The sequence below is a fragment of the Bacillus rossius genome, chromosome 8 (genome assembly GCF_032445375.1).
Source record: "Bacillus rossius redtenbacheri isolate Brsri chromosome 8, Brsri_v3, whole genome shotgun sequence".
Taxonomy (NCBI): Eukaryota; Metazoa; Arthropoda; class Insecta; order Phasmatodea; family Bacillidae; genus Bacillus; species Bacillus rossius.
The window spans coordinates 46,879,226-46,898,314 of NC_086336.1; the positions used below are offsets into that span (position 1 = coordinate 46,879,226).

Below are 19,089 nucleotides of genomic sequence, written 5' to 3' on the forward strand. Positions count from 1 at the left end.
CGATATTTGTTTGAATTTCTTTTAACCAACATATTCTTGTTGGACTCGAAATATTTACACGCTCGTGGGCTAATAACTATAATATGGTGTGTGATTTAGTTGATCAAATAATAACTCATGACAAATAATTACCAATGTCAAACTAAAGCGTGAAAAGTATCATACCAGCAATAAATATTTAGTTACACAGCTAAAACAATACTCATACAACACTGTTTAAATATACTGATTTACACTAGTAATTAAAATAATACGTACTTGTAAGAACGCCATATCCTTCCGAATATACTCCCATGGCGCGGTGCACAACAATAACCTCGAACCCTGCTATGTTGTCGTCTGCCCCAAGCCGTGTGTGGCGACATGCGCAAGCGTGATCCAACTGGCGCGACCCGCCTATCCCTGCAGCATGGCGGGGTGAAACCTGAGCAGTACGCTGCCACGTGCCGGCCGAGTTCTTTGTACCGTCCGCAACATACCAATGAGATGCCACGCATGCGTAAACATAGTGGGACCATTCTAGTGCACTTCACACAAGTATGCTGGCAGCTCCTACACACATTACAGCTAATACTAAGCGCACACAACCTCGTAGATAATAAAGCGTAGGGAGTTGGGGCTAATGGGCTCGCGATGAGGGAATTGGATAGTTTCGCTGACCGTCCGACTGCCCTTACTTGGCGAAAGGCAACAAGAGCTGTGTTCTCTTCCTGAGTGTTTCCTGACGCACCAACTTGCGGGTAACACAATTTAAATTAATTATTCGTAGCTTCATAGCATAGATGTTGCTCGCGATTAATTAATGCAATTAACAACATCGTGCGTACACTACGAACTACATATTACAAAATTCTTCCTTTTGTTTAGGTATGCGAGCTGACTGGCAGCTTGGTGGGAACAACAACATGTTGCCCCTAAAGACCAGTACCAACCAAACACAATTTGGACAAAGGTCCAAGCTCCCAAATTGCTTAGTAGAATTTTTCTATCTGTCCTACTCTTCTTCCAGGACCATCCTTCTTTTCCTGTACTCAACCGGCCTGTTATTAATGCATGATATTTTGCATCCCACATGAAAGTGCCCAGGTTTTCCCTCTGTCTATGGAGGTATTACCTGGGCCCAACTTATCTAGTAATTAGTCTAGAATTAAGATAGGGGAGTTAGCCATGGCACCAATTGCGGCCATGGCTGGCCAATCCCCGAGCAAAGCACACGATGCATGCCTCTCTTTCTGCATGGCTTAAACCCAGCATGATTAAGCGCAAGGGCTTCGGCCTGGGACGCACCTAGAGCTAGAGTCTTCCCTAACCCAGACCCTCCCAAACAAAATACACTTAGTTTTAGTTAGGTTAGGAAAAAAAATAGTGGGACATCCGTATTGGGACAATTTTTCGTGCGTGCAGCCAGCGTTCATCGATTTATTAGACGTTGTCACGTCAAAAAAAATTTACGTGACACCGCGCTAGAAGCACCAGTGAACGTCATGCTTATCATCCGTAACACACATACACCCCGACTAAACGTGTCCCGTAAACTGCGCATTAAATTAAAAAAGTTTTCCATAGGTAACGTGCACATCGCAATGACTTGGAATTTAGGAAGGCTGTCATCTAATTTTATTTGTTATGATAACATTACGAAGAGATCATAGGAGGAATTAAATGTTTGGTTAATTGCATAGTCGTGCCTTGTGTACATTTTTGATCTTAAATGATGTAGTATGAGTTTTTGTAGGAATTTTCCCCACCATTATATGTTGCGACGCCCAGAAAAGTGTTTTTTTTGAATGAAAGATTATGCAAATGTCAAAACGTACAGCTGAATTAAATTGGTCATTCAGGTTAAACGGCGATAGTTTGTAGTTCCGAAGAATGTGTACCTCTTATCAGGAATGCGTAGGGCCTTGGACTTTGTGTTGTGTATGAACAAAAAGTCTTTTCTAGTGACGTTGCTTCTATTAACTTCAGTTGTGTACTTGAGTTACACATTCAATTCTTGCCTGGTGAATAATTTAAACAGAGTATTGAAACAGGTATGTTTATTCATAATGATATTTGAATTCAGGTACGAATGACACCTTTATCGAAACATATAACTGGTTGAGATTGTGAATCACACACTTTTTAAACCTTAACTATGTTCATTTTGTTTCCATTTTGTCTTGAATTTGAGTTTTGCTACAGTGACAGCGTGTAATATACCTTGTTCTTGCAAGTCACTACATTTGTTGAACCATTAGGATTACATGAACTCTTAGCTCATTACTTTCTGTGTGTGGAGTTTCTTCTCATGATTCTCCTTATCTCCTGTAAACCCCTTTCTATCTCCATTTCTCAGGCGTACGCTCTTCCCTAACTCCTTAGGCCCGTTCCACAATGACACGGAAATGGAGACGGAACACAGAAACGATGACGGATTTCACGGAACAGAGCTTCTACAATAGCACGTTTACTACTACTGTATACATAGACCTAAGTTTTTAACCTACAAACTGATGTAGGATTAACAAAACAAAACATCCGTGCGATTAAAATTCAAAATTTATTTGTGTACGAAAATCTTGTCCGGATTAACTGTATGTTTGGGTGAGCGGGTTATGGGTTAGTGGGACCATGGTGTAGTTTCATATTGAATGTTACCTAAATAGCCATTGTGTTTCAGCAACGAATTCATGGCTTCTTTTCGTCAAGTGGCGCGACAACCATCATCACAGTCAAAGAGGAGGACCGCCATGCGCCCAAGAAAGAGACAGTGGTGCGGGTGGTACCGCTCACGTGGATGGGCCTCCACGCAGCTGATGGCATGGTAACGCCCACTCCCTATCACCCATTTGTCGTGAGCTTTTGATATCCCTTTCTTATTCCCATGTAGATCCAAATGGGAACCTTCATCACACTACTGGTAATTGCCTCGCCCAGTGGTTACTCAAAGTTATTGAAGTCGGGGTCAATTTACAATCATGCAAATAATTGTTGGCATATACCATGTACATATTTCTGAGAAATACACTATAATAATTAATGCTACACTGATGGTACATATATACTGATGGTTAACTCAAACTTTATAAACAGTAAAGAGTGACTACAGCTCCATACTGAGCTAAATCTCTGTTTGATCAAAACATATAGTGTTGTTCAAATAACACACAATTATCATGTGCTAACAAAAAAAGTGATATAGCAGTAATGAAATAATATAAAATATATAATAATATATTTTATAGATAATATAGTTTATATATAATAATATATTTTATATATAATGTATCTGAACACACGTTTCTCTGAAATACCAAAGGGCGAAACTGGGAATCTTTTAGTCCGCCCATTTACACCCTTTTGAGAACCACTGGCTTTAAGCTAACTCCATAAATATGGTTTTAAGTACATTTATGCATTTTAATGAGGTGATGCTTACATATTGTAACAATATTTGATAAAAAAAATGTTTGTGGTATGTAACATGATTATAAATAGAAACAAATTTTTTTAAACCCTTAAAGGTGTTGTCATGGGGACCTGAATATTGGGTGCTTTTTTAATATTATGAGATGTACTGCATCTAATATCATATTGCCTCTGACAGAAGTATTTGATTTCCTGTATACACTTTTTAATTCTTTTATTTAATTTTTTTATTTTCTTAATTTCCAGTTTATGGTGGACATTAAACTTTAAGCCTTGGCCACAGAGAGCTATGTTATGTTCGCTGTGTTCGATAAGCCAGGTGGCCCACAGGATAGTCTAGTTCGTGAGTCAGATAGACGCATGCCGTAGTATTCAAGTGATGATTCCAATGATGATAATATTCTGCAGGCTTTCACAGTATGTATATGTAAAAACTAAAAAGTAATGGGTTAATAAAGTTAATCTACGAAGAAATGAATTTGGGGAATTTCATGATTTGATAATGCTGTGAATCGTGCAGCTGAAATAATTGTAACATTTGACAGCTCCAATTAATAGTTTATCATCTTTCTGGTTTTAGAAAATTGTTTATTTTTTATCCTAAAAATGTAAATAAATGTCCATACATTGAAAAACCATCATTTTTTGATATAAGTTGAATTTGATTGTTGAGTAAATAAAATTGCAATTTCACTTACCTGGTTTATTAACCTCCCTTGAAATGAAATCCCCGGCAGTGTCCCACATATCCGGCTTTCTATAGTCTTCTATCAGTTTATTACATAAACATGGGTATTTTCGTACTTCCTCAATAAAATTTTCTATCGACATGATGCTAATTTAAAGCAGAAGCACAGCACAATCCTGCGTGAAAACAGATGTTTTTGTTTATCTTGAGCATGCACGAAGTCAACGATGTTTTATAAAAATAGCAGAGAACCAAACACCTGGCAATATCACCAACATAGTGAACATAGCAAGCATAGCGCCTTGTGTGGCCTTAGCTTTACTCAAAAAATTTATTAATTTTTGCACAAATATTGGAACGTGATTTTTTTTATTCTACAAACTTTAGCATTTATTTAATGATGATAATGAGGATTTTTACTCTCGCAATTACCATCTGCGGTGTAAGGATCAAATGACAACACATTACATAGTCGCGGACCCGGGAAGGAAACTGTCATCAAGTAAAAGACCCTTGACCCTTTGGCCAGCCAAAAGATGTGACTAGTTGTTAACTGTAATGTAAATCTACCTGAAAATAATGTGACTGAATATAATATAATGTGTCCCCAAACTTTTTGGTTATACTTTTATGGAAAAGACTATAGAGTGAAAATTGCATAATTCTAATGCCTTTTTCATCAGTTAAGTGAATTACACGGCCTCTTTTGAATCATTAAGTTGTAATTAGAAAAAAAAATTATGACTAGTTCCCTGGACTAAAGTGGTACAAGTGACACAGGATTATAGGCAGATCATGTAATTTTTTAAACTAAACTGTTCCTAAATTAACTGTATTGTCCAACACCAAATTATGTTCAAAACTTATTTTGTTTGGACTGTGAACTGTCCAGACCATATCCGACACAGAACAACTAATCACTACTAAACAATAACAGTGACTGTTGATTTGCTGTCACTGCGAGTACAGGCGTTGCTACTGTAGCTAGAAGCACTGTAAGTTCAAATTTACAAATAACCAATTAGACAGTCTTCTCAAATACAAGTTTCTCAAAATTATGCTAACATATGCACACAGGTACTAAATAAGTCCAGACAGATTTGTTCCAGTTTTTGCTCAGAGTGGGTGACATACATAAATAAAAACTGTGCACTGTTCCGTTACGCGCTGCAGTAACGCCTTTGTTCGGCAGACTGGCAACGAGACGGGCGAGCTGGTGGATGGCGCCCCCAAGTACCGCTTCCTGCGTCACCAGGGGCTGCGGCCCAGTCGCAAGCTGCCCGACGCCCTCATCATCGGCGTGAAGAAAGGCGGCACCCGGGCCTTGCTCGAGTTCATTCGTCTCCATCCCGATGTCAGAGCCGCCGGCAACGAAGTCCACTTCTTTGACAGATTCTATCACAAGGGATTCCGTTGGTACAGGTACGCCAGCTGCACAGCAGATGGTGTTGAGGAGTATCATTTGCATGATAAGCTCACGGGACAAAAAGGTAGTCACCTAGTGCGTCTTCAAAGATGAATTGTTAACCTACACTGTGAAAGCAAAATTTTTTGTTGGTGTTTTATTGGATAGACATACAAACTATAAAATAGCGTATGTAAGGTTAAGTTTGAACTAAGCTAGCAATGGTGGAATCTGGAGTTCCTTAAATTATTTTCCCAGAAAATTGTAAAATATGTGATGTAAAAAAAAAGTTTTTTTTTTTTTTAATGTGTGTGTTTACCCTGCGACCTGCTCATTGGAACCTCTGTCATGTTTCCCATTGGCAATAAATCCAGGTGTGACTTCGCTGGGAATCAAAACCCCAACCGTTTTGGTGGGAGGCAAACGAACGAACTGACCTCTCAACAGCTTAGTGCCTAAGTACTACAGTATGCAGTGAGACAACAAGTCCCTTTGTTCGCAGGCAGAGAATGCCTCCGACACTGGAAGGCCAGGTCACGATGGAGAAGACACCGAGCTACTTTGTGACGAAGGACGTCCCTCAGAAGGTCCATCGGATGAACCCGTCCACGAAGCTGTTGGTCGTCGTGCGCGACCCTGTCACCCGGGCCATCTCGGACTACACGCAGGTGTCCAGGTGCTGGTCTCTTGGGCTTTTTTAGTGGGGTGGGTCCACGTTGGCCGTAGCCATTAAGGCCCCTCCTACCTGGGCACGTGTACATTGTGCAGAGCTTCAGAAAAAAAACCCGCAATTTGAAAATTTCCCAAGATATCAGAGTGGGGTCTGTTTACGAAAAGCATTTAAGAATACCTTGGCGTGGATGAGTAGTTCTTTTTCCGTATTTCGTTTTAAACTTTATTTTTAGGAGAGGGAAAATGGCCAAAACACATGTTTTCAGAATAATTATTAGGAAAGAAAGTAAAGATCTCGAAAGTTGAAGAAACATGCACTACACCTTTATCTTCGTTTCTCCGCTGTATAATGTTATGGTTACTGCTAAAATTTCATAGTTGTCATATGCATTATGAGAACTCTGTACTCCGGTCCACAACCATGCACTTGGAGGCAATACCGCTCTAGAAGCAGCTGTGATAGTCGCACTTACCATTCCGCATCACAAACACAAATATATCCTAGACTAGGCTGGCTTCTCAGTGTGTCCTGTTCGTTCATTGGTGGTCATGATTCAGTCCCAATGTTCTGACACATCTCAAATTTATGAGTGCTGAGTCAGCACCCAAGTGGTTTGGAGCCCACTGGGTACAGTGCATTGCAGGGCACTTGATAGCATGCTTAAGTAACATGAGAACTTGGTTCCTTCCAGTTAGGTGAGGGGTGTGAAACTCTGTAAAATTATTATTCTGATCCACTTGTACTATTAAAACGAACTTAATCACTCAAAAACTACCCTCATTTATAGCATAATTGTCGCACCTATATTTTAGGACGTCAAAATTTGAATAAAAAAACCTCTCGCATAAACTTCGCATGATGTTTTTGGTCCCGCTATTATATTCAGAGTGCTTTGTGTAGGTATTTGTTCCGTATAAAACAATGTATTTTAAAGTAGAAATCTAATATTTATTCGGACATTACCACTTATTTAATTAACGAAAATACGAAGTTGTCTCGTGTAAATTTACTTTTAAAAACTTTTTAAACGTTATAGCCTTTATCTGTTTGTCTGTGTCGCCGCGGTGTACTGCTTACAAAAATGTAGCCAGTGCGAGTTGGCATCATTCATGTTTGGTTATGTTGCTTCCCGTATAGAGCACGCACGCGTAGTCGAATATCGATATCTTGTCGATTGCATGCAACGCGCGCTCTGTGTTGAGTGCCGAGTGAACTACATTTGATGGCCCGTACTCTTTCGTGGTGTGTACTATTATAGTTATGCATTCGTTCAGGCTTGCATTCGAATCACAGATTTTGTTTTTCTATTTAAAGTTGAAGAAGGTTTTTGTTGCATTACTTATTAATTTAAATTGTTTGGCGTGCTCTTTTATAAATATTTTTTCCTTGTGTACACCCTGTCCATCCCTTCTCTTGAGCCCTTACAATAATACCATTAGGGAATTTTTCATTTTTTGGGAGCTATTTCCTTTTGAAAATCATATACGACGGTAGTTTTTTTCCGTCGGAAAGGACTGTCAACATTACAGTGCACCACATTTTTTCACAGCCTCCATTTAAGATGCGTACTGTTTTTACACCTTTTGTTTCAACTGTCGTATCTGCAGGCATTTCAAAGTACACAGGTGTTTCGTCGGCGTTTCCAATTTGTGAAAACAAATAATTGTGTTGCTTCCGCAGCTTTAACACATGCCTCTGAAATGCTATTAATTTCTCATCGAAGCCTGTCGGTAAACGCTGGCAGATTGTAGTACGCTGCCTCATGGACAAACCCTTTCTTACCATGAACCTGCGTATCCAGTTTCTACGTGCTTTAAAGCCTTCACCCATGCCAAGTTCACGAGCAATTTGCAGAGCCTTTAGCGAACACATTTCCGTGCTTACAGCGTACCCGAATTGCCGTCTGTCCTGTATGTAGTCGTAGAGTTTTTCCTCTATCTCTGGAAACTTTGCTACCGCACCACGGAACGCACGTCTATCGCCACTGGCCGAAAGCAGTTTGTCTTTACTTTTCCTCCAATCCCTCACACATGATTCGTCGACATCATATTTTCGCCCAGCAGCACGGTTACAGATTCTTCCGCTTCACTGATTATTTTTAATTTTTCCACAATTGTGAAAGAACGCAACATTTTACGAATCATTACAATAAATACTTGCAGCCAACACACGTGTAAAACCACTGGATACTTTGCAAATGAGGATAGGACAGTGCGTGGGAGCGCGCGTTTGTAACCAGCCAAGCTGCAGTGTGACAACGCTGTGAGGAATGTGACCTTGACTGTCTGCCGCTTCCTTCCCATCCTTTTCCCCTACCCCTCTTGCCTATCGCAGCAACCTCCAGTCATACCGGCGTTATTTCGTCACCATGCAAAAATGCCCCAAGACCCATGTAACACCCGCACCCTACTTTTTCGAACCTGATTTTTTTTAAAAAGGTGCGGGTGGTACATGGGTTTATACGGTAATTTGTATAAATGTATCAGCAGGCGTCACTGTAGCATGAATGTGCTGTGCTATTGTGAAGTAGCTTTTGTTTTGATGAAGGGCGATGGTTGTCCGCAGCAAGAAGCCGGGGATGGCACACTTCGAGCAGTTGGCGTTCCTGAACGGCACGGGTGGCAGCGGGCTGGTGGACACCTCGTGGGGTCCCATCAAGATCGGTGTGTACGCCCGCCACCTGGAGCGCTGGCTGCAGTGCTTCCCCATCCGGCAGATGCTGTTCGTCAGCGGGGAGAGGCTGATAGTGGACCCGGCCGCCGAGATGGCTCGTGTGCAGGTGCCGTCACGTTTGTCGTCTCCGTCCTAGCGGTACAGTGAGAGTTCTTCAACCCATCATTCTACGTTTCCATACTTTCTGTAATGCGGCCACTTACGTCCAAAATTTTCCAGGTGGATTCTGGGTGTTGGCTTTTACCGCCAGGTAGCATTACTGTGCTGCCAGCTTTCTTAGTTCACTCAGAGTTTGTTGTTACCGTCAGTTTTCATTTCAGAACAGTATTTCCTGTTTTGTAGCGGGTTGCATTTCACATTCCACATTTGGTTTTTCCGTATAAATGATATTGATGTTCAATAATCCGACATGGCTGTATTCCAGAACATGTCAGAATAAAGGCCTTTCACTGTAGTTGGCAGAGGATGCCCCTGGTCCTCAAGTCTTTGTTGTAGAATATTGCTTGTTAAGGAGGGGTTAGGGAGAGGTGATCCCCATTTTGAATTATAATTTTCCTCAATATTTCTTGATGTAGATATTTCTAAGTTTATCTTTAATTTAAGGCTTTTGTAGTCCATACTATGTAGATCTCAGTTTATGATAAAACCTAGCCAAAATAAATAAATAAGAACAATAGATACAGATTTGAAAATCCACAGGGTATAATCTAAATCCACATTTATAAAACTATGATAGATTATGGTTTATTATTTTTTAGAATATAGTGAAACCTCATTAATACAATATCCTTAAAATCCTTGGAATTACAAACCCGTTTAAGTCCCTGGCAACATGAATAGGATGTTCAGTGTTAATTTGTTTCTATATTATGAAATACTGGATAATATCTAATATGTAATTCAAAGTTCATTGTGGCCTAAAACTAGTATAGTGCAGGGCTGCCACCACTTTGAAAACAATATCCTTGATTGAAATGTGAAATATCCTGTAATATCCTTGTTTTGAATATAATATATCCTGTAAAATCCTGTACATTAAAAAATACAAAAAAAAAAATGCAATTTTTATGAAAATTACTCGATCATAATGTACGTAACTATATTTCAATCAAAACAATTCAAATTTTAACACTTTATACAAGTATTTACACACACACGTAGCCTACACTTCACCACTGGCAGTATTTAAATATCACTTTTTCACATGTTTTGCCGTATTCCTCATTTCTTCTGTTGGCTGGAATTCTGCCATATTCTTGCTAGAAGAGATATGCAACAAAGCATTTAGCATTGGCGATTCAAGACATGACCTGTGCGCTGTCTTGATAAGGTTGAGCTTACTAAATATCCTTTCCACTCCTGCATTGCTGTGTGGAAGAATAAGCTTTGCCTTTGCAAGTTTACAAAGCAGTGGAAAACATGTTTTCCGATTAATTTCATACTGTGACACTTTATGCTAGGCCTGCCACCAAATTGGGTTCCTAAATCCTCGTTTCAGCATTTAAAAATCCTGTAAAATTTATAGCCGTAATTGACATAATTTATTTTTCGCGGTAATTTTAAATATACATTGCATTCCAAAACATAATTTAAAAAAAAATCAAATGAATGTAAAAAATTTTTTTAAGATTTGCCACTTACATTACAAAACTAATAGTTGGTATCACAATAATATGAAAAGTATGTAATTTAAAAATTTCTCTTCAGTTAAGGCTTTGGTGCTTTTCTTATTTATAAACTATAAATACATCCATGCAACTGAAGTTATTTACAAGTATAAAAAAACAAATGTATTTCACATCATTAACTGTAGAGATTTAACCTTTGTTTGTGTAGTCAGCACTGGAAGTAGTTGTTTTTGTTGTAGCAACGAGTCAAGGAAATGGCGGATAAAAATGTGGTTATATTGTGTTACTAGGATGTTTTATTTAACCATTAATAATAAGTTTAACAGGTTATGGGCCCAGTAAATCAGTGAAACAGATAAACAGTCAGCCTGTTAATGTTGAAGTCGTGGCCGGTATTGTAAGCCGTAGTTGAGAAACAGTTTCGAGTGTGTACGAGCCTGAAAGCATGGCAACTAATATCAGTACAACTTCATATCCACAGTTAACAGACACAAATTTTAAAAACTGGAAATACCGTGTTCTGTGCCTATTGGACGAAAAGGGAATAAAGTGGATTGTGAATCAAGAAGGGGATAGATGTACGGCTGATTCGACCAAGAAAGAAGAGGCTGAAGCTGTAAACAGGCGAGCTAAGAATATCATTATAAACTGTGTGAGTGATCGTCATATTGATTATGTTCGGGACTGTGAAACTGCCCGGGGTATGTTGACCGCCCTCAGTAACGTCTTCGAAAGAAAAAGCACTATTTCAAAGTTGCTTGTGCGGAAAAAGTTGTTAAGCCTAAAATGTACGACTTCTCTTCAGGATCATTTTAATATGTTTGACAACTTAGTCAGGGACCTGGAAGGGATGGGCTCAAAGCTCGAGCAAGATGATATTGTGTGCCATTTGTTATTAACATTACCTGAGAAATATGAGAAAGTAATTACGGTTCTGGAAACGATAGACACAGATTTGACTTTGGATTTTGTGAAATCGAGGTTGTTGGATGCTGAATTGAAATTGAACCATATGCAGACAAGTGAGGTAGGTGAGAGCTCATTTATTACACGATTTAACAATAGGTCTAAACCTAAGAGGTGTTTTGAGTGTGGTGAAACAGGACACTTTATAGCAGATTGTCCAAGACGCTATAAGGTTAATTATAAATCATCTGGGGGAAATCTTAACATCTCGCGGGACCGAGGTTATGGAAGACACCCGAGTCGTGGGCATGAAAATAGAGATGGCTACGCAAGTAGAAGTAACTATCTATGCTACGATGATGGAGAAGGTCAAACCAAAGAAGTTTCGTTTGTGGCAACTAGTGAAGAGACTGTGTTGTGTAGTGAAGAAACGCATGAAATTCAGTTTGTTCTAGACTCGGGATGTACAGATCATCTAGTTGGTATGCACATGAAAAATTATATGTCTAAGGTTAAGGAACTCAAGCAGCCGGTAAATATCAGAGTTGCAAATGGCGAAGAGTTGATAGCGACACAGGTAGGAACCCTTGGGCTTCACAAGAATGGGTTAGTCATAAAAATAGAAGCACTTATTGTCCCTAACCTGACAATGAATCTACTATCTGTTGTGAAGATTGTAAAGTCTGAAAAAAGGGTGATCTTTCATGAAAATGTGGCAGAAATAATAGATGATAGTGATCTGAAAATTCCTTGTGAGTTGGCTGGGAAACTGTATGTCATAAGTTTCTCACTTAGGGAAGCTGAAAAGTGTACCCTGGCAGAAGTAGAGGACCTGTGGCACCGGAGGCTCGGACATTTGAACCGCAAGAGCTTGACGTCAATGGGCCTGCCAACTTCAAACAAAGTGTGTGACTCATGTCGCCAAGGAAAAGCGGAGAGACAACCATTTCCTCACGTCAAGGTACCAAGGTCTCAGAGAATTGGAGAACTTCTGCATACTGATGTGGGGGGGCCAGTAAATCCTCCAACAAAGGACGGCGAGAGGTACTATCAAACTATTATTGACGATTATTCACATTTTGTTGTTGTGTACTTGCTTGCAAACAAATCGGAGGCAGGAGAAAATTTGATAAAGTATATCAACCAGTTGAATTCTCAGCTTGGGAGAGGTTCTGTCAGTCGTGTGCGATGTGACAATGGGGGTGAGTTCACATCCAATGAACTAAAATCCTTTTGTTCAGACAAAGGTGTGAGATTAGAGTACACTGCCTCGTATAGTCCACAGAGCAATGGAGTAAGTGAGAGGATGAACAAGACTCTACTTAACAAAGTTAGAAGCATGTTCGTCGAGACTAACTTGCCAAAATTTCTGTGGGGCGAAGCAATCAGAACAGCTGCATACCAGATTAATCGGTCACCTACAACAGTGCTGAGTGGGGGGATTCCAGCTGGTGTATATTATGGAAGGATTGATCTGTCTAAGTTAAGAATTTTTGGTGCAAAGGCCTGGGCTGTCAAGTTGCCACAGACAGGAAAATTGGAATCAAGAGCAACACCTGTGAGGATGGTCGGATATAGTCCAAATGGATTCCGGCTGTGGGACCCAGTAACAAATTGTGTAGGAGTGTCACGAGATGTTACATTTGATGAGACAGATGTGGTTTTTCAGGAAGTAACTGTCGATCCTAACCTAATAGTTAGTATGGAAGAAACTGATGGATGTGAGGAAAATGTGGACCTGGATGAAAATGAAGATTTTAGAGGTTTTGACAACAATTCACAGAGAACGACTATGAGCAACCTACCAGAAAGACAAAGGAGGACCACGTCACTACCAAGAAGACTGGGTGAATATGAATTGTATAGTGCGTATTGCTTGATGACTGGTGACCCAACTACATTCTCTGAAGCAGTTGAAACAGGAGATGGCTGGGAAAAAGCAGTAGAAGTCGAGCTTGATGCTCACAATAAATTCCATACCTGGGAACCTGCCAAGTTACCAGAGGGAGTTAAACCTATTGACACAAAATGGATATTCCAGACAAAACAAAATGGACTCAAAAAGGCAAGATTGGTGGCACGTGGTTTTCAAGAAAATTGTGACTACGATGTGTATTCTCCAGTAGCAAAGATGACAACGATCAGGGCATTGTTATCATTTGCACTGCAAAAGAACTTTGAACTGAGGCAATTGGATATTCCCACTGCCTTCCTCAATGGAGAACTAAATCAAGACATTTACATTAAGAAACCAGAAGGGGTTGTATGTGATGCTGAAGTATTAAAACTAAAGAGAGCACTGTATGGTCTTAAAGGATCTCCAAGATGTTGGAATCAGAGGTTTCACACATTTGCGACTAAGTCAGGATTGGAACGTTCTGCTAGTGATGCCTGTTTTTATCTCAAGAAAGACTTGCATTTAATTGTGTTTGTAGATGATATTTTACTTGTTGGTACCATTGAAGAAATAGAGAAATCTGTATGTCACCTGAAAGATGAATTTAATGCCAAAGATTTGGGAAAATTACATTCATTTTTGGGCATGGAAATTGTAAATGATGGGACAAAAATCACGATGTCTCAAAGACATCTGATTGCAAATATACTTCAGAAATTCAACATGGAAAAATGCAAGGGGATGCAAACACCAATGTCACATGATGCAATCCCACGCCCAATGGGAGAGAATGTGAATGTACCCTACAGGCAGCTTATTGGATGTTTAATGTATGTGTGTATAGTGAGTAGGCCGGATATTATGTTTGCAGCATCATTTCTAAGCAGATTTCTTGACAGACCAACCAACTGTATATGGAACGCAGCGAAGCGAATACTACGGTACCTGAGTATCACCAAAGACTATGGTTTAGTGTTTAAGAGAAATCAGCACGAGAATCTGGTGGCATACACGGATGCTGATTGGGCAGGAGATAAGCAAGACCGAAAGAGTACCAGTGGATCAGCAGTGTTCTTCGCAGGAAACCTCGTGTCTTGGCAGTCTACAAAACAGCAGACTGTAGCACTGTCGACCGCAGAGGCAGAGTATGTTGCAGCAGCTCAGACAACATGTGAAATTCTTCATCTTGATGGTCTACTGAAAAACATCTCATCTAGTGACTCTGTGCCTGTGTTATATTGTGATAATCAAAGTGCTATACATATGATAAACAATCATGAAAACTCAAAAAGGTCGAAACACATTGACATTAGAGTAAATTTTATTAAAGATGTTGTGTCAAAGAATCAACTTGTTGTGGAGTATGTGAGATCGGAGGATAATGTCGCAGATATGCTCACAAAGGCATTGTCTGTTCAAAAATTCATAATGTTTAGAAATATGCTATCTGTTGTGCCCATTGATTGAAAGTTGTACTGTACTTCCTTCCTGTTTACTTAGGGGCAATTTAAAGTTATCTAAAATGTAAAAACAAAATAACTTAAAATTGAAGGGGGATGTAGAGATTTAACCTTTGTTTGTGTAGTCAGCACTGGAAGTTGTTGTTTTTGTTGTAGCAACGAGTCAAGGAAATGGCGGATAAAAATGTGGTTATATTGTGTTACTAGGATGTTTTATTTAACCATTAATAATAAGTTTAACATTAACTAGCTACTTTTTCATGTTCTGTGCTCTTTTCCGCATCTAGTCAGTGGGCTTGAAAGCCAGACCTGCAGATGTTCTCATTCTGCAATGCAACAGCGCATTTAACATTGGTGATTCCATTGACGATTTGTGAACAGTTTTAACCATCTTGAGATTGCTGAAAACCGTTTCCACAGCAGATTTTCTCCAGTTGCAGCACCACTCAAAGCCATTACTTTGTACAGATGAGTTTCAACAATCTCGGATGGAAATAACCTTGCAAACACTACAACCTGCCTAGTGACTGTAACATCAGTTGATTCATCAATCATCAGTGTGAAAAATTGTGTTTTCATTGCATAGGTAACATAATCTGCAGCTGATGTACCAAAAGATTAAATAATTATCTGGCTAGTTTTAGTGAGAGAACAAGGGAAGTTTCTTGCGATTTCACTATCTGGAAACATGCGGGACAAGTTTCGTGAAATTATCACTGAGTTTCACAGATAAATTGTTTTCACAAACGAAGTTCGCCCATAACAGTTCCGCATCAATTATTTTGTTTGGTTTGGTTTCAAAACTCGTCAAAGAACAACTCTGATCAGCAGCTTGTTGGTTTTTCGCATGAATTAGCGTCTTCAAGCCGCCCTTAGTCACGTTCAGTTCCGAGTTGCAAGTCGAACAAACGGCGGAAAATTCCGTTTTGCCACGCCTCAACAATTTCAATTCTTGCTCCCATTCTTTACGATAACGCTGTTTATAAAGTGACTGGCGAAGCCTTTCGTTTTTTCTCCATCACAATCAGCTAAGACCAAAACTACTACTTAAATCACGTAAGAAGTTTGTAAACATTGTAATGGCAAAAAATACCAATGTTTACTGACGCCATGACACTTCTAGCGTTTAACTCAACAAACCAAAAACATTTCCCCCGAAACCATAGATATTGTACTTCATGAAACGATATGTGGGAGTAAATGTTTTTGGTTTGTGGTTAAACGATTGGAAGTTCCATGGCGCTACACCTAATGTTAATGTTTGCTTTACTGTTGGATGCTTGTATGGTTTGACAACTTCAAATAGGTAGTTGAATGTAAATATTTACACGAACGAAATTCAAATATGAAAATTTCGGCGAAGCGTCGTAAATATCCGTGAATGTCGCCGTTTATCCGTTAGTCCGTTTTAAGCTTCAAATATCCGTGAAAATGGATCAAATCCGTAAAAACGGCAGGCCTGGTATAGTGTACATTTAACATCTGATAGTACAAAGCGCTAAAGTGAAACCCCATATTTGCATTCTCGGTATTTAAGTTTCCTGCAATTAATGACATTTTCCTTAGGTCCCATTTATGTGTTTAAATACAATGCAATACTTTCCCTTAAATTACACAGCGAAAATTACTTTCTTCCTACTATTCATGTCTAGTTTACTACTTAAAAACCTGTTTTTTATTTACGTAAAACTCATTTATGACTTTATCACACAATACAATTTCCCATCAAATGTTTCACTCTCACCATTTTTTACATAAGTTGTACAGTTTACGCTATTATTCCTGACGTTAAAGTTGTCCAAAAACTTTTTTTCGCTCGTATAAAACTTTATTTTAAGTTTAAATCCATTATTCGTTAGGAAATTACTGTTTAATAATAGGAATATAAGTTGTCTGATGTGAAAATTTTCTTTCAGATACGGTTTGAGTTATCTTTTCTGCAATGGAGCGCTGTTTGACATCATGTTTAGTTAGGTTGATGCCTGTATAGAGTGCGCGCACTTAGTTGAGTATCGATATTGATAGCTCGTCTATTGCATTCAGTGCGCGGACCCTGTCTTATGCCAAATGAACTAATTAATTTAAAGGCCCACACTCTTTTGTGGTTAGCGTATACTATGATGATAGTTATCAGTATGCTACTTTAGTTCTATGTTCTATTTGGGTCACTTTTTTTGTTGTCATTTTGTTTTAAGTCGATACAAAATATTGTTGTTTCATAATACAGTAGAATCCCGCTGATGCGACCCCCCTCTGATGTGTCTATTCCGTTTATACAACCGTTTTTTGAGAAACTGTGAAAAATTTAAGCAGAGAAAGTCGAAAATTTGAGTAAAATCGGCTGAAAGACAAGTCTGTTACACTTTGTTGGGCACTATGTGTTCACGTTTATCTTGGGGAGAGCTGTACTGTAAGCAGGCAGGCATACAAAAGAGGGCTAAAAATAGATACCACCCCTCTAGACTGTCCACGCGGCAGTGTCTAGCCGAGCTCGGCGCGTCCACTATCGCACGAAAAGCCGTCTCAGCTGTCATGTTATCCTACCCGCCCGCACGAAAAGCCACTGTGTTAGCTTCTGCGAGAGCATAAGAAACTCGTCAGGCCAGGCTGGCGGTAGCGGCGGCTTGACGTCATACATGACGTGACGCTTACCTCTCCCATCCCCTGCTAATTCTTCAAGGCTCATCCCTCCCAGAGCCACAAACCATGTAAAAACACCCTCCCCCCTTTTCCAACTAACATTTCAACACATTCCCTCCCTTATTTCAACCTTCTGCGTGAGAAACTGTCAGCATCCTCCTCCCCTCCCACACCGCGAGCGGCAAAAGCCAGGTTATATAGTCCATTCTCGGTAAAATAAATATTTTTATGGGCCTGTACGACTGTCCTTCGCCGTTAATAAATACTTTATAAGTTTAAGTTATTATGATACAATTTGTTTATTAGTCACACAGCAGTTTCTGCTGAAAAATCACTAATACCTCGAATTTTATTGAATAGAAAAATTTATCAGGGCCGTAAATATATTTATTTTACTTCATAGTTACTTTTCCATCTGCATTCGAACGTGTTTTTTTTTTTTCCCCTTTTTTTTCACGCTGTGAATGGTCGTGGAAAAGATAATTGCTTGAGCTGTCAAAATAAACATCGCTGACGGCAAGGGCGGGAGCGCATCCTATCGGTCTGTCGCTGTGATTATCTATTCCAAAAACATGTCACAGCATTTCAGGATAGCATTGTTCTTATATCTTTCGTTTATAGCCGAATGTTTTCTACCTGATCCACACAAGTTCCTTCGCCACGTTTTGATCGAAAATAACAGCCAGCTGGCTAGCATAGCCGAACCGCGTGACGCGAATTCATTTAGCGCGAGTATTTTATGTATTTGGATATATTTGGGGGGAGGGGGGGTTAAAATTGGTACGAATTCTCTATTGCGACCATTCCGTTTATAAGTCCGTTTTTCCGGAAACCGTGAGGGGTCGCATCAGTGGGATTCTACTGTATTTATTTACTAGTTAAACAGGGTCAACTAAAATTCAGATTAAACACAAAAGTAAAGTATTTCTTTAATGTGTAAATTCTCATTCCAAAATTTTTAAATACCTTAATTTTTTTGTACATTTCTTATTTAACCACATAATACAAATAAGATTAATTAATTAAATCAAAAATAAATTAAATTTTTGTGGTTTTTTATATGTCATGTAATTTGGGTGGGGCTTGAGTATTGGTGGTATATTAGTAGGCTATTATACATAAAATTTTTTTTGAATGTAAAGTGAAAGTATATATTGAATAAAGAATACATACAGGAAATGAGGTACTTAATGTATTAGAGGAGTTTAAAGAGTTTTCCCTCAATTTTGACTTTACTGCAATATTGACACTAAAACAATCAGTCTTTGACCAGTTATGTGGCTTTGTTCAAAGTGTGTTTAAAAAAAAATGATAACCAAACAATATAGTTAATTTTTTTGTTTACCTAAATCTTCGTAGTGATCTTTTAGATATGTAATAGGGTGTAGTAACATACCATTAAAAATTGTAAATAATTTTGTGTTAACTTTTATTATGTAGGTCAACCATGATTTTACTTAAGAGAATGCTCTTATGCAGATTTGTAGTACATAGCACTGTGTATATGATTTATTTTGTACTTTTGTTTTGACATTATGCACTAATAGTAATAAATAATAATGTATGCGCAACGTGGGGAAGTATGGTTATTACAAACTTCATTATTACAAAGTGGGTAAATTTCTGTTCCCTCAGGTTTGTTTTAATAAGGTTTCACTGTAAATTTTGTTTTTTTTTACTAATTACTGAAAAATGTAGTATTTCCTCA

The 19,089-nt window shown here is 38.9% G+C and overlaps 1 protein-coding gene across 2 annotated transcripts in view; it reads left to right on the forward strand.

Annotated features, from left to right (window-relative positions):
• Window positions 1-1,610: 1,610 nt before the first annotated feature.
• The window catches only part of LOC134534862 (heparan sulfate glucosamine 3-O-sulfotransferase 6), a 29,393-nt gene continuing 11,914 nt past the window's right edge, over window positions 1,611-19,089 (forward strand). The window contains exons 1-5 of one of the 2 annotated variants that reach the window (XM_063373503.1): window positions 1,611-2,033; window positions 2,663-2,806; window positions 5,292-5,521; window positions 6,007-6,180; window positions 8,743-8,956. In XM_063373503.1, the coding sequence (XP_063229573.1) occupies window positions 1,893-2,033; window positions 2,663-2,806; window positions 5,292-5,521; window positions 6,007-6,180; window positions 8,743-8,956 (903 nt within the window). In that variant the 5' untranslated portion in view covers window positions 1,611-1,892. Of the gene's footprint in view, window positions 2,034-2,662; window positions 2,807-5,291; window positions 5,522-6,006; window positions 6,181-8,742; window positions 8,989-19,089 lie in introns of both variants that reach the window. The other variant, XM_063373504.1, reaches the window with a different exon arrangement.